Raw genomic sequence first — 16,785 nt, 5'->3', positions numbered from 1 at the left:
CTTCCTGTTGTGGTCATTAACCTTGTGTTTAAATTTCATAGATTTTTATTTACTTATAATTAAGTCATTGTGCGAAAACCAAGAAAAATGCTTATTTGGGCCCTTTTTTGGCCCCTAATTCCCAAACAATTGGGATCACAACCCCCAAAATCTATCCCAACCTTCCTTTATTGGTATTGAACCTTCTGTTAAAAAATTATAGAGATCCATTAACTTAAACTAAAGTTATTGTCCAGAAACTAAATGCGTCTTCAGACAACGACAACATCATACCATTATACGACGGTCGTATAAAAATAACGAAGTGTCGTATGATTGCAATGAGACAACTATCAATCAAAGTTCAGAAGGTTTATGGGTGAATGGTTTATGGTTTGAAATTTTGATTTACAACAATTTCATAAATTTGGTCTTTTTCAATAGTTATAATGTATAATTCATCATAAAGTGTGATAATTTTTAAGATACAAGATTGGAAAAAACAAATGTGTTATCTGAAATAGCTTTGAAAAATATTACTTTATCTTGTTACTAGGAGTAGAACTTCTAATATTCATATAAAGTACTAGTGGAATTACCATTACTGAGACAAGTACAAGGATAACTATTAGAGATATCATCAATACAATTTTACATCAACCTTTAATAAACACAGATGTTTGGTGGAATATTTAAAATATTATTTTTTTAAGACTCAAGTATATATCTGCTTCAAAAACTAACTAAACAATAATTGTTTGATTGAGAGAAAAAAACAAAACTAACACTTAATTTGCAATTAATTAGTGTTTGTTAGTTGGTTCGATCAAATCATTAATTTCAAAACAGCAGTACAAAATCAAATAAATGTCTGACTTATTTGCAGCTGTTAACATGGTTAAGTGACTTTTTTTCAACAGAAAACTTGTTTTCATCAGGTTCCAAATATTCCAGTCTATTAAACAACCTGTTGACTATCAGATGAATGTTTATGACATGATTTTTATGTATATGCACATTCTGTTATACCAATCATCTATTAAGTGCAAGGTTAAATCTCACTTTAGAAAATGAATCTATTTCTAGTATGCTTTTTAAGACTGATGAGAACAATTTGACACCTTTCTATTGTAATTATATTATACAGAAAGCAATCTATGTTTGTTTCAACCAGCTAACTCTGGTTCGATTAAGAAATAATAGTGTAAGCAAAAAGCTAATAATTATTTGAATTCGTGCCATGAAAAGCAAGCCAGCTTTACAAAACCAAATGATTTCAATATCCCTTTTTGAAATTACCTTGAATAACAGAATTACCTTTATTAAAAAAATGTTCTACCAAACCTTTTCACAAATAAAACAGCTTAACGTAAATCCCACCATGCTCAAATTAAAGACACCATTTTTTCAGTTCAAAATTTACTATGAAACAGGGAAAATTCAAAAACACATCACAATTGTAAGCTTGATGTAAGCTGGAAATGCCTGGGTACATCAATAACACTGGACATGACTGTGTACATCAATAATTCTGGACACAACCAGGTACATCAATGATGATCCAGGTTTCTGTAATTGTAATCAGGACACTTAAAATCTTTTGATTCAAATGTTTGACCCCTACTTCAAATCTGCATATTGATCCCAAAAAATGTTTCTAAAACTTGCATCAATGATTTTAGAATTCATTCTTACTAAAGTCGTCAAAGATGTTGGACCAAAATGTCTTCATATATATAGTTCAGAACTGGTATACCTCAGAATCGGCCCTATCATATATGATGAAAGTTGGAAAATAAATAAATATTTAAAATTGTTTCTATTCATATTAATATGGTCTCTGCAGCTGTTGAATATCAAAATATTTAAGATGCACATTTATCTGAATGACCCCATGATAAATTGATTTGTTCGAACTAATACCACAATAAATACTATTTCACGAAGTAAACGCGATAAAGGGTACCAACTTTAAAGACGTCTCAAAATGACCGAAATTGGGTGAAAAAAATTTCTGGATCCTTTGGTACATGTATATGTATAACTTTTATGGTAAGGACTTTATTGTACAAAACAATGTACATGTACATGATGATAATGAGTACTTACAGAACTAGGAGTATCTGTCATGGTATTAACATTATTGTACAGTTTCATTTCCTATATTACCAGTAACATTTGTATTGTCTGTTAACCTGTGGAATAAAATATCAAAATGTTCTTTTATATATACATTGTAGCATTATCATGATCACTAGTCCTACAAATCTTCTGATTGATAGACAGATGGATCGATGGTTGGTCATTTAAAGTTACGTGGCAAATTAAATGCATATATATTCAAGGACTAAAACATGTTGATGCAATACTTCTTTGTAGTAGACTAACATGCTGAGCCAGATTTTAAACATGCACTAGTTCTACAGAAGATACGTCAACCTTCCTGGACGAACTATTTTGACTCATGGTCCACCAATTTTTGCCCTTACCCCTAAATACCTGATCATAGAACTGAACGGTCTAGTGCAGGTCGTCAGTACTTGAAAGGTTTTTAGTCAGTTATTTAAAACCACCAATATCCCCCATAAATTTTTTTAATTACAGATATTCATTTAACAGTGGTCTCAACTTCCATTTGGAAAAAAAGACAAAGTTGTGCTTCCTGTAAACTCAACATAATTTGTAAAAGGATTTCAAATTTCATTAGATTTAATTTTGCTATTTAATAATAAAATCTACAAAATTATCACATGATTACAGAGTGCTTGTTTTATGTTTGAGGAATTAGTTTTGCTTATTCAAATATTGTTACCAGTAAGTATTTATAAAAGCCTTATATAAATTCTATAAAAAAAAAAAATTAGTTACATATATTAATTAGACACTATACACTACAATGTTTTAAAACATACCTGACTATATATCTATGGCTGTTTCAAGTATCTACCGGACAGAATTCTTAGTCTCAACATTCAGAATACTTGGTGTTTAATAGTTCAACAATATCTTCACCTGTAAAAAATAAAATTTCATTTTAATCCATCTGAATTTTTTAAAATGTATAATAAATTAAATAATCACTCTCCTGATATTAAGTGAGGAAGATTACAATAACAACGCCACCCTGATATAATACAATCCATTGACTTACCACTGCTGTTTCAGCATTGTTGATATTGAACATGATGCAATCAATTTTAAGTGACTTTTTACAAAATTTAACCACACCTAACCATTAATACCCAAAGATCACTCATTAAAACAATTTGTTTACATTGCGCCATACCAGCATACATTTTATAACAAGGAAACTATGATAGATTATGCATTCATCTGTCAACATAAAAATGCAAAATAAATATTATTCTTACATCATTCAACTAGTTCAGCTCTGACCGATTTAAGAAAAAAATATCAGACTTGTTTGTGTAATTTGGAAATATGTAACCTTTTCAACCATGGAAACAATGTTTATAACTATTGTTAAATATCAAACGATAACACACATTTCAAATAGAAAGTAATGCCTAAAATAGAAAAGAAATCAACATTAGTCTAACTACAAGTAGATAAATAAAGCAGATAACAATTCCCACAGCATATGCATTGACATTACATACATGTATAAAACACAAGATTGTTCACATAACAATAATGCATTTTTGCTGTTCTAGGATAAGACTTTCATCTATAGAATATATGTCGATAATCACAAATAATGCCAGGTTGAGATTTGCTGTAATGCAAATACGTAATTTTTCGTACAAGAACTATAATGGTCTAAGTACTGATACCAACACTATTAACCTACAATCCTATGCAGCTAATTACAAATAGGAGCAGTACAATTATCAAAATAAGGAAATGTGGTATGACTGCTAAGCAGACAAGTATCTAACAGGGACCAAATTAAATAGCTATATAGGAAACAGGACAGTCTTCAACATTGAGCAAAATTCATATACAAAACTATGAAAGATCCTTAATAATTATATGGGAAACATTTCAAGAGAACATGCATAGCCTGATTTCAGTTAATAAAGTCAAATAAAACTATAAGACTGTAACACTGTAGTGAAATGCCCTCATTCCCCATCTGTATATATAAATGACAAATAAAATTATGTAATGTGTATAGAATAAAGGTGTACATAAGGGAAAAAGATAATATTAAAGTGTGTATTTCAAGCTTTTGACTTTGATTGATAAACAATAGCTACATAGGCCAACCATTGGGTCATTTGTAAAACAAAATGGTCAAAGTCCCATTTACCTGGTAAAAATGGTTGAATCAAAATGATGGTATAACATGTCCTACTACAAATGATGGCAAACAATACTACTACATATGAGAGCTTTCTGTAAAACAGTTCAAGAAGAGTTGCATCCACAAGGTGTCATTGTGGTACATGTATGATAGTCCCAACAAGTTATAAAGTCCCATTACTCCCGTAAAAATGGTCAAAATAACAGTACAATATGGTCCAAAACAGACTATGGCAAACAAAACTACATGTACCAAATAAGAGAGCCTTCTGTTAAACAATCCTAGAAGATCAAGAGGAGTTGTCTTCACAGTCTAGGTGTCATTTCATTACAATAGTCCATAGTTCAGAAAATGGTCAAAGTCCCATAACTCTAGTAAGCTTTCTGTCCAATGTTCTCTGAGTACATGTATTTTATTATTCATTATTTAAATTTTAAAAAGATTAGTTAAGCAATTCATAAGTTATAGTACAGAAACATAATATGGCATTTTCCCAAAACTCCTGAACTGCATAAAAATATGTCTGAGAAATGAAGGCTTCAGAGCAAATGCAATGCAAATTCCGATATATTTAATATTTCCACGGCACATAACTCCTTTAAAAATATCTAACAGGGATTGTCATTGATTTATGAAAGTTGTCACAGGAATTGCTCATATAAACCTATGAGTATGATTAAATTTTATAAAAATCTTGACAAAAACTGTGCACATGGTTGCAGTGAGAAGACGGGACTAAAAAGAAGAACAGTCTAGCTACTGCCTGGTATTTCTTTGTCCACAAAAATATTTTTACTGATCAATCCTTTTCAGGTATATAACAATACATAACAGGCTATTATTTGAACTTGGAATTATTTTTAATTATGGAATTTGCATAATTTCTTGTGTTTAAAATTTATTATAAATTCCATGTTTATTTGGTATTACATGTATAATCTTTTGAGCGGTTAATAACACTTTCCATACAATGTATTTTGGTTAGATAATGTTGTGCGCGGCACAGTACATTCTATTGAAAATATACTATTTTCTTTGTAATAGAAAGTGTTGTGCACAGCACAGAACATTTCAGTACAGAATAAACATGGAATTTATTAAAAATTTCAATAACAAGAAATCAAGCTAATTCCATAATTAAAAATAATTCCAAGTTCAAATAATAGCCTGTTACATATAGGATGGAAAAGATTGTGTCAATAGACTTGACTACAACATAATCACTGCAAAAACTTTGCAATCATCTTATTTATGTCATTGCTAAAGCAAATGCTGTACAGCTACTCTGAAATAGCAACATTAGACATTTTTCCAAACAAGCAAAACATTATCATTGACTCTTTTACAGAACAAAACTAATAAGTCAATTTGATTTTCATTGCACTCGTACAAAATTAGTATAACTACTGACCAGAAAAATCAAACTCATAGATCTGTCTCAAGTGCAAATGCACTTTATTATAGAATAATCTTGTAAATGTCAGGCAAAAGATCAGAAGATCAATCAATATACAGTTCAGACTACAGCTATTTTTAGTAAAATAGTTTAATAAAATACCTCAATAGGTGATGAAATACAAATGTGTCACAGTTTGAAAAAAAATACATAATAGTCATTGAAATGGTTTTATTAAAGGACCTTTTAAAATTTCTCATCTAATGTTGTTTTCTATTATGAAAGTTTTTACCTTACTATATTTCTTACACTAAGCTGTCTTTACTGAAAATATTTAAATATTAATATCCTTAAAAGTGCAAGCATATATATATAAAAGACATATATAAAAGACATATAAAGAAAGCTTAATCAACTATAGCTCATTCAAATATGTTTCAATTAAGAAACTCTACGGATGTATAAAAAAATCCCCTTTACATGTATTTCGTAAAAACAATTTGAGGGATATTTGTAATTAAAATTATGCTTTATATGCCATTTGGTCTATTGTGGCAAGTTGTCTCATTGGCAATGAAACCAGTGTCATCTTCTTATTTTCATTTGGTAGTGACTGTGGCTCAAAACAAGAATTATATTATTTTTCAAAATCCTTAAGTATATTTATAAAGCTCAAAATGAAGACGAATTGGCTACATTTTCAAAAATCTGGTTAATGTGTATGCATTGTAAAATATTTCCCAAATATATGTCATTTAAAGTGATGATTGCTGTGCCCATATTTTGACAATGTTACCTATTATGTCTGTTTTGTTCATGCATGTTGTAAATGTAATGGAATTTGATGCGACTGTCATACAAGTGAGAGGTTTAGGGCTATAAAACTAGGTTCAATCCACCATTATCTACATTTGAAAATGTCTGTTCCAAGTCAGGAATATGACAGTTTTTGTCCATTCATTTGACATGTTTTATCATTTGATTTTGACATTTGATTAGGGACTTTGATTTTGAATTTTCCTCTGAGTTCAGTATTTTTGTGATTTTACTTTTTCATATAATTTAACTTTAAATCTTTGTAAATTTTGATCACAAAAGAAAGAAAAGTGAGCCTACCTTATTTTGGAAGTTTGGTGTTTTATCCTATAAGAAAAATCTAAGGAAAAAATCATCTTATGAAGTGAATAAAAAAACCTAATTAATATGCAAAGTATTTTTAGATTAAGATTGATAACACTCCATACCAGTCAATGTGTTCTAGTTTTATGACATGTGGTCTACATGTCATGGTGTAGAAAGACAAAAGGGGGGAGTTTGTGTTAGTTGGACAACCACATTTTCTGCTTGTACCAAGTCAAACTATCTAGACTATGTGTTGTTTCATATTTAGTGTTTGTAATACTTTGGAATAGTTTGTAGGTGGCTGAAATGGTGTGTTGTGCTGTTTAGCATATTGGGTGGTTTGAATTGTCCTTTTTATGTATAACACACTCTATAAGGACTTTTGTCATAAATATATATCCAGCTTTACATACTGTATATTCTAGGCAACATAAAACCAATTACACTTTGTAATAGAATTGTAAGTGTCCTATCCTACTTTTTGTAATTACCATCGTTGTCAACGAACAACTGATTTGATATTGCCTACTTAAGCAGTCTTTTCTGAGACAAGGATGTCTCTAAACATTCAGGAATCGAAGGTTATTAACTCTTATTTCCTCATCAGAATAAGGTTATATTTTATGCATTGTCTACACTCAACTTCCTTTATAAATCCATAATAATACCAATGAAGTATTATTTTAGGTATAATAAATGTTTTCAATTTGTTTATTTTAAGATCTTGATTAAAACCATGTAACACTTCTGCATGATGAAATATGATTGAAGGTTACAAGCATTTTCACTTTAAGAATGCAAACTGTTTACATGGCACTCGACATGATACATTGTACAGGGCTTGTTATAAAGTTTGACATTCTTAACTTTAAATCTTCGATCTTTAAAATATATTTTTATAAGAATATTTTCTACTCTTTTTTACGAATTAAAGGTTAACCAAACAAGTCAACATTTACAACTGTGAACATGGATGTCTCTAAACTCATTACAATTACTCAATTAGTATCAATTTGTTTAATCATGTAACTTGTTTTGACAGTAACACAGGGGGGGATGATGAACTGTCATGATACTTGCTTTTAAAAATTAGTAATTTTATTTCCATTATAACTGATATTACAGGCTAAGAACCTGAAACTCATAGTTTGAGAGACAAATATTTCTTCAACTCAATTATAATCGTTAAACATATTTCAAACCAATTGTGCTTGGGCCATGGAGTAATGGACCCCCATTTTTTTAAGTGTTTAAGATTCTTAAGAATCAATGACTAAGTGTTCTTACTTTTATTCATACAATCTTACAATAGTTTTAAGTATAACATTACTTTATATGTGCTGTCCATCTATTCTTACTTTCAACATGTACATTTTTGTTATATTAAATACATCTTCTCACCTCATATTTTATGAACAATATTTTTATCAAATCATGCAAATTTATGATAGTTATCGACTAGAGTCACTTTTTTGTAACTGTTGGTGGTTTGTATTTTAAAATATAACAAAATTTTCAGACACTTCAAATGTCAGTAGCTTAAATTTATATTAAGTCCATTTCTTCCTTCATTTTTTGTTTAACAATTGGGAACCCCTCAGACTTTGGCTCATTTCAGAGACCAGAGTGTCATATACATGTTATAATTCATTTGTAAACAAGTAACACAGAAAAAATATCTACAAGTCTGTCACTTTCTATGACCACAGAAATGAATGTTAATAGATATAAAACTAAAAATATTCAATTTTGATCATTATAGGCCTTCCATGATAGGGAGAGGTCTATTTCTATTTAAAATCAATCTAATGACTGGCTGTAACAGGCCAATGTTGGTTCAATTTCATATGTAACAATTAAAAAGAAATCTACTAAATGAATTCTATAAAAAAGATATTTAAATTTGCTAACTTAACACGTAAATATGTTTGTATGTAATAATTAATCTATCTAACACTATCAAAAACTGATGTTGGAATCTTTCCCAAATTAATCTTAACCGATTTCTATAATATATGTTATAATCATCATGTCAGAAATGTATATCGACTTTATTTACATATGGCATTTAGATATACAAATATAATTAGTTACCTTGCACTTATATATATAATCAATGAATTAACATAAAACCTTAAAATTCAATTGCCTATTGGTGAAAACTTAAACAATTACTGTAAGATGTGCTTAAAAACTGTGGAAACAAGAATGTGTCCTCAGTACACGAATGCCCCACTCGCACTATCATTTTCCATGTTCAGTGGACCGTGAAATTGGGGTAAAAACTCTAATTTGGCATTAAAATTAGAAAGATCATATCATAGGGGACATGTGTACTAAGTTTGAAGTCGATTGGACTTAAACTTCATCAAAAACTACCTTGACCAAAAACTTTAACCTGAAGCGGGACAGACGGACGGACAGACGGACGGACGAACGAACAGACGGACGGACGGACGCACAGACCAGAAAACATAATGCCCCTCTACTATCGTAGGTGGGGCATAAAAAAGCTAATACATCAATCTATATTAAAATTGTAACTTAAGATACATGTCCACTGATTTTCTACACTATTGCTCAACACTAAAAATTCGTAAGGGTTCCACGGAACCCAGTGTCTCGCCTACGTTTGCTGTTAATCGCAGACTCAACAAAAATGAGGAAAAACATCAATAAAAATTTCCCTCTCGATACTGTCTTTTGATTGAAAGAAGCTTCCAAGTTTGGTAAAAAATCCAGGATAGTTTATGAATCTAATAAATGTTTTATAAACTTTAACTGCAGACTGTATGTAATGTTAACTGGAAGAAAAACTAAGTCCATTTATAAGTAAAATACGGAAAAAGTGAATTTCTTTTTTACAAAATTTACTTCTGAATAATATCTTATGATCAGAAACAAGCTTTTGTCTAAGTTTGGTAGAAATCCAGGATAGTTTAAGAACATTATAAAAATTTTAAAAACTTAAACCACAAAGTGAATGTCTTGTTTCTGGCAAAAAAACTAAGTCCATTTATAAGTAAAATTAGGAAAAGTGGAAATTTATTTGTACAAAATTTTCTTCTTGATACTATCTTCTGATCATAAACAAGCTTGTGTCCAAGTTTGGTACAAATCAAGGATAGTTTATGAAAGTTATTAAAATTTCAAAAACTTTAACCACAGAGTGAATATTTGTGGACGCCGCCGATGACGACGGAATGTAGGATCGCTTAGTCTCGCTTTTTCGACTAAAGTCAAAGGCTCGACAAAAATAGGTCATGATGATCTAACTGTTTTGTACATTTTTCTACCTGGGGGGACGCATTCCCTATTTCCGTTCTCAAGTTTATGTTAACTGGTCTGGGAGCCTTTAAATGTTTCTTATTTTACTAATTCATGTAATTGAAATACCTTTAGATTTCCAAGGTTTACAGCAGATTCCAACGAGTATGAAGCTAAATGTAGTTTCTTTGGTTAGCTTCCTTGCTAGCTCAACCATGAAATCATTATTAGGTAAGGTACACATGCCTTTGGGTGGAGTCAATAGTTAAACAGAGAGCCAATCAGAACTAGTGACATAATATAAACATTGTAAAACTTGTTTTACAAGTCAGTTTAAAAATAAGTTTTCAATCTAAATTTAAAATTTATTTATAAGTATAAGCTAATTTACAAGCATGTTGTAGGTGTGTTTGATTTGCCAATTTTATTTCAATCAATTACTCAGTTCATTTATAAATTCAGTTATGTGTATGACCGTGTATGTATAAGGTTAATGACCCCTTCTGTAGCCTTTGAATTACGAATGTTTCAAACTGCCATTATATAAAAACAGCAAAGATAATGAATAATAGAGATGGGCCATTTTGTACATTTACAATGAGGAAACTTCGATCAAGCATTATTATTTGTAGTTTTATTGCATTTAAAAGTTAAACGGGATTTTGTGGCAAATAAACCAAGATTTTTGTAGAAAATCCAAAGATATTTTTGTTATAAAATTTTAAGCATAGATTACTCACTTGATTTTCTATGATGTGCTAGCGTTTATTGTTAACAAAAAGTCCTAGACAACCGTTAATGTAAATTAAAAAAAATCGTCCGAAGTCACGAAATTCGAGCGCACCCTAGAAGATGTACTTGAATTGGTCCACATATATATTTGTTTAAACTATGAACAATGATGAAAGTGCAAAACATAAACCGTTTCTAATTTATTGTAATACATAATTTTTTTTAATTCAATCAAAAACTATAAGAAATGAAATTTAATTTGCAAAGTTGTTTAGGGAAACCTGTTTGTATGAAACATACATATTATATTATAAACCGGCCATTGATATGAGTGTTTTCATTGGATGATGAATTGGTGCAATGCTCCTCCCAATTTTGAGTAATAATCATTTCATGGTTGAGCTAACAAGGAAGCTAACCAAAGAATCTACCTGTAGCTTCATACTCGTTGGAATCTGCTGTAATTTGTCAAAATTCTTATGTTACATGTATATTATGTCACAGATTGTTCAATGATGTCATTTATACAGATTGACCTTATGGTAATATGTATATTCTATAATATAGACCTATATGTACCTATATATAAATATGAAAGCTGCTTAGAAATGGAATGAAGGACAAGGTCAATGGATTTACTTTATACAGATGATACAGGTGTTATAGTACTGTGAGTGGTGACATAATTGTTACATGATGATGAGGGTGATTAACTTGAGTGTATAAAATGAAAGATCTGAGTATGTGAGTGCCTTTGATGAGAAAGTGGGTCAGACAACAGTTCATCTTAAAAGTGTCTTACTTGGCAATTGCAATTATCAAAATTGCCACCTTATTCAAAGCCTATAAAACCTGATTAGGATTTGACTATCATTGGTCCATATCACCATCTACCTGTGTAGAAAGGTACAAGCAACTCCATTATGTCTACGTACAAATGTATCTGTTACCATAAGTAAGGGAGCTACCATTTGATTTTTATGGGGGGGCTAGGATGAAAAATTTTGTCCTGCATTTTTTTTTAGTTGTAATCTCTGTCCTGCCTTTTTATTTTTCACTCTATTCGGTCCTGCCTTTTTTTTTATTAGTTTATCCTGACTTTTTTTACCTAAATTGTCATCCTGCCTTTTTTTTTGGCAAAGTGTCTCATCCTGCCTTTTTTTTTACTCAAAACTCCTGTCCTGCCTATTTTTTTTCAAATTTCATCCTAGCCCCCCCATAAAAATCAAATGGTAGCTCCCTAACTATCTAATGATGGGGTACAACAACATGTACATGATGATGTCAAAATTTATCTCCAAATTCGATGTTGATCTATATCAATTCAAATTATGGCCAGCATATATAAAGAGGTAAACAGAGCTTGTGTGAGGCCCATGCATCTTGCACATGAAATAAGTGTAGAAAAGACTCCAAAATGAATCAGAATGATGAGGCAGTTATAGAAATGATCATACTTTATACATATCCTTTACAAATGGATACTGTTTTCTAAACCAAAAGATAAAATAGTTGACAAAATTCATCAGAACAGAAATACAACCTTTAGTTTCTGAAAAATGGACTTACAACTAGATTGTATGTAACATTACAAACATACTAGCCGATTAAAAAAAAAAAAAAAATTGTTAAGATATATTATTTATTCAAATGTTCTCTTATATCCTTGAGGCATCGTCCCCTGGTATCAACTGCATTCAAGTTACCTATGATGCTTCCTTGTTTGCTTTTGATACAGGTAGGAAAGAGACATTTACACACATTTTACATGCCTATGGCCCATAAGGTATCGTCCCCTGGTGTCAGCTGCCTTTAGGAAACCATAATGCTTTCCTATTTGCTGCTGACACAGGATGAGTCATGGACATGTTTAATTTCTACTTTCTTTTTGGCTAATTATTATATATTTAATTGATCCAACTTTTTGTGTACTATACATATGTGGATATCTATTTTTCTTTTTTTTCTTTTTGGGCTGCTTGTTTGTTATCTATATCAACCACACTTGTAATAAAATGCATTAGTATTAAAAAAAACCAACATACTATAGATTCTTTATCTACGTATTCTTTAAGAACTTAAATAGTTCTCGTTTAACTTTTTTTTTTTTTTATCTCATTGTTTGTATTGTATTATGAAAAAATTATTGATGTTGTAATGTTTATGCCCTTTGGGGCCCATAATTGGAAATAAAAATATCTGTACATGTGCATGGGCTAGTCTATGTATATGTACATGTACATGTACCAGACAAATTCATGGAGGGTATAAAACCCTATGCTAAATTTCAAATAGTCCAATAAAATAAACTGTTATCACAGAGATATGTCTCACATTTTTGTAATTTTGATATGCAAATGTTGTAATTAAAAAAGCAATACTCCTGATACTTAAACATGTTACATAAGTTAGGCAAAAATTCAAAGTCAATGAACCATGACTGAGGTACATGGCTAAACAATCTCCATGTAAAGGAGATGTGCCAATGGTAAAACAACTGCATACCAAATATCATTGACTTATTATAAGTCGTTCCCTTTAGACAAACCAAAACACAAACATTAACTTGTAAACTATGTAAAAGTTTCAAAGTCAATGAACCATGAAGAGGGGGTGGGACTAAATGTATATAATCTCCATGGAAATGATACTTGCAAATGCCAATAAATTTGAATATCAAACATCATTGACTTAACACTAGCAGTTCATCTTAAATTGATCTTGTTACAAACTTATGGATGTACTTACGTGAGGTTAGGTGAAAATTAAAAAATTAAGAAATTAAAATTGATACTTTAAGCTGGTAGAGCATCAATTAAGTATAAAGATAAGCTAAAAATATTGATTAGTCATGGACCTCCTTTTCGAGATATTTGAGATTTAAAATATGGCGGGAAAAGGCTGACTTGGACTTTTACCTTATATTTGCATTGGTATTATTTGTGTCTCAAAACAGAAGAAAGAAAATCAAGAATCTTCTAAAATTTTGGTAAATGACCTTTCATGAGCTATTAAGTCTTATATGAAAAAATAAATGGGTGTTATGGGGCAAAACATTTTACATTGTATTGTATGGAAAAATACCAAGGAGTCCCAACATTTTACACAAATTCCAAAACCTCACCTAAGTACATCCTTATATGTATGTAAACTAAGCAAAAGTTTCAAAGCCAATAGACAATTACTAAGGGGACAGGGCCAAATAATCAGTGTAACCATTAAAACAAGGAAGAAAACAAAATAACACTAATTCTATCTTGTTCATATTTTTCTAGTGAACACAATAAAACAGATGTTAATACATATATACATGTTTATATGTAGTAAAGAATGGTTATTTGAGGGCAATAACTTCTTCAATCAGGTGGTCGAACCCTGAACAGTTGGGGCAAATTTGGTCACAATATTCAAGCTTGATACTGTCTGAATTTGGATTGTGATGAAATTTTTGACATAATATATGTTTTTGTCACAAATTAATGTGGTCAAAGATCTAATAAATCTATTGCACAATACTGTGTGATTGAAGATTTCTTCTTGAAACTTTTCAAAATTTGAAATAAGAAAAATTTTGAAAAAAAAAAGGGAATCCCTTAAAAAAATGGTAAACAAAAAATCCCCCCCCCCAACTTATTGAAACCCCCCTTGGAGCAATAACCATTAAACTCAATCCCATGCCTTCCTTTGTAGTATTGAACCTTGTAGTACAATTTCAGAGAGATCCATACACTTAAACAAAAGTTATTGTCTTGATTGTTAGAAAACTAGAAACATGCTATTTTTTGGCCCCTAATTCCTACATATTTTGGGCAATTAACCCAAAACTGAATCCCAGCCTCCCCTTTGTTATTTATGGTAAATTGTGGTACAATTTCAGAGAGATCCATACAATTACACACAAGTTATTGTCTGGAAACTAGAAGAATACTTGTTTTGGCACTTAATTCCTTAACTTTGGCCCCATAACCCCTAAAATGAATACAAACCTTCTACTTGTGGTTGTAAACATTGCGGTTTAGTTTCAGAGCAATTGAAATACTTGCACACAAGTTATTATCCTGAAACTAGAACAATGCTTGTTTTGGGCCCAGGGCTTCCAAAACGGTCATATATTCCGGTCATTTGAATAATGTCCGGTAAAAGTCCGGCTGGATAAAGCATGAAACGGTCATATACTTTTTAGTTTTCAAGGCTTTTTCGGTCATTTTTACATAATTCACGATCTTTTTGACCCAACCTTTTGCCTTTAACATCATCACATTTCCGGTCATAAATGTGACATGATGATTAATTACTATCAAAACAACACCTACTTCAATACTTTCTAATTTTAATCAAGGCTAATTAGTAGTTGGACAGCTGTAATCTACCTGTTCAGGTGACAGGTGATCTATATTCAGTACAGGACATCGTATAAAATAAACCGATTAATAATTGATCGGTTTATTCACAATTTTTTTCTTACTTTTCAGCGGTTTGTTTCTAATTGATTTAGTCCAAAAGATTAAAATTATTATAAATTAGTTTATCAACATGATTTGGTGAAAAATTTAAAAAGGATTTAAATGAAAAATCGTCAGAACTACGTCGTATGCCAATAGAACACGTGTGCGCATGTGCACAGGTGGGAAATTTAATTATGCATCCTACATTTCTTCAAAAATGCTAAAATTATCATTGATACATGTATCTAACGTTCGTTTCAAGTATTTTGTTGAAGAAATAACGTGGAAAGAGCTTCTTGACTCAGTCGTGCTTTGTAAACGTACACGGATTTTACGTATCCGTTTATGGTCCATGTTTTACCATTGTCAAGTCAACATCCGGTTGACCTCTCCGGTTAGAACAATGTGAAACGAAAGTAAAGTTTTTGACAATGTCATTTTGCACAAATAAAAAGTCTAAGGCAGATATGAGCACGCTGATGTGCACACTTTGAATAACTGCCAATTTAACAGTTACATCCGTACATCAAATTCATATCATATCAAAGTAAAGTTTAAAATCGTTTTTTTTAATGTTATGTCAATCATTGGAATGGCCATCTGATTACCATAATTGCCTTTTGTGAGTAAGTCTTAAGGGATTAAAATCGGGATCAGATATGAAATGTCCGGCTGGCTCAAATATTTTTTGGAAGCCTTGTTTGGGCCCCTTTTTGGCCCCTAATTGCTAAACGGTTGTGACCATCATCAACAAAAAAAGGATCCCAACCTTCCTCTTGTGATATTAAACCTTCTGAAAAAATTTCATAAAGATCTATTCACTTAAACTCAAGTTATTATCCAATGTGTCTTCTGACGACGCAGACGACGACATCATACCATTATACGATCCCAAATTTTTTGGGGGTAGTATAAAAATTTAATAACATTTTTGACAAGGTTGCTGTATTTTTGCCAGTTGAACTAAAAAGGAAGGTTAAGTTTTATCTAGAAACTAACTTAATTTTTGCTTTTTAAGGTGACTTGATCTCTGAAACATTGAACACAAAAACTGATAGGCTTTCCCTTTTCCATCTATACAAGTTTCATTAAAATCAGACAAGGGAAACAATTTTTTATGTTTTTCGTGTTTACAAAATGAACGTACAAATCAGTAATCTTGCACTTTGAACGAACACCCAAAATCCATATGCCTCATCATCTTTCTTCCATCCGTATAACTTTCATTCTTATCAAGCCAGCAATTGCAAGGGATTCCCAAGTTTTCATCCAATGACTCCAATAAGGAGTTGCATACTCGCTAACTTTCACGATTTAGGTGTGTACTACACGATTTTGACCCTTTGTCACCATTGTACGATCATGATCGTTCAAAAAACTCAAACACAATTTAGTGAAAATCTACACAAAAAAATGTTCTCAATTTTGAACTGTTCCCAAGGGAAAACAATTGTGATCAGCAAATTAAATTTTCTTTGTTTCTCATGATCCAATCAATAAGCCAATAAAAAACGTTTTCTCTCTAGATTATTCTAACATGCTGATTTTGACTTTGTGTTGTATTCCTCTGTTAGTCA

The 16,785-nt window shown here is 30.9% G+C and overlaps 1 protein-coding gene across 7 annotated transcripts in view; it reads right to left on the bottom strand.

Moving 5' to 3' along the window:
• The window catches only part of LOC139487998 (protein FAM13A-like), a 69,637-nt gene that overhangs the window by 50,789 nt on the left and 2,063 nt on the right, over positions 1-16,785 (bottom strand). For 4 of the 7 annotated variants that reach the window (XM_071273295.1, XM_071273293.1, XM_071273298.1 and 1 more), the window contains exons 2-3: positions 2,892-2,991; positions 2,089-2,174 (exon numbers count right to left, since the gene is read on the bottom strand). In XM_071273295.1, the coding sequence (XP_071129396.1) occupies positions 2,089-2,136 (48 nt within the window). In that variant the 5' untranslated portion in view covers positions 2,137-2,174; positions 2,892-2,991. Of the gene's footprint in view, positions 1-2,088; positions 2,175-2,891; positions 2,992-3,130; positions 3,295-16,785 lie in introns of those variants that run through there. The other 3 variants (XM_071273300.1, XM_071273294.1, XM_071273297.1) reach the window with 3 other exon arrangements.

This window comes from Mytilus edulis, chromosome 9, assembly GCF_963676685.1.
Source record: "Mytilus edulis chromosome 9, xbMytEdul2.2, whole genome shotgun sequence".
Lineage (NCBI taxonomy): Eukaryota > Metazoa > Mollusca > Bivalvia > Mytilida > Mytilidae > Mytilus > Mytilus edulis.
Note: the sequence above shows the minus strand (reverse complement) of the source record. Positions and strands in the feature narration are given on the sequence as shown.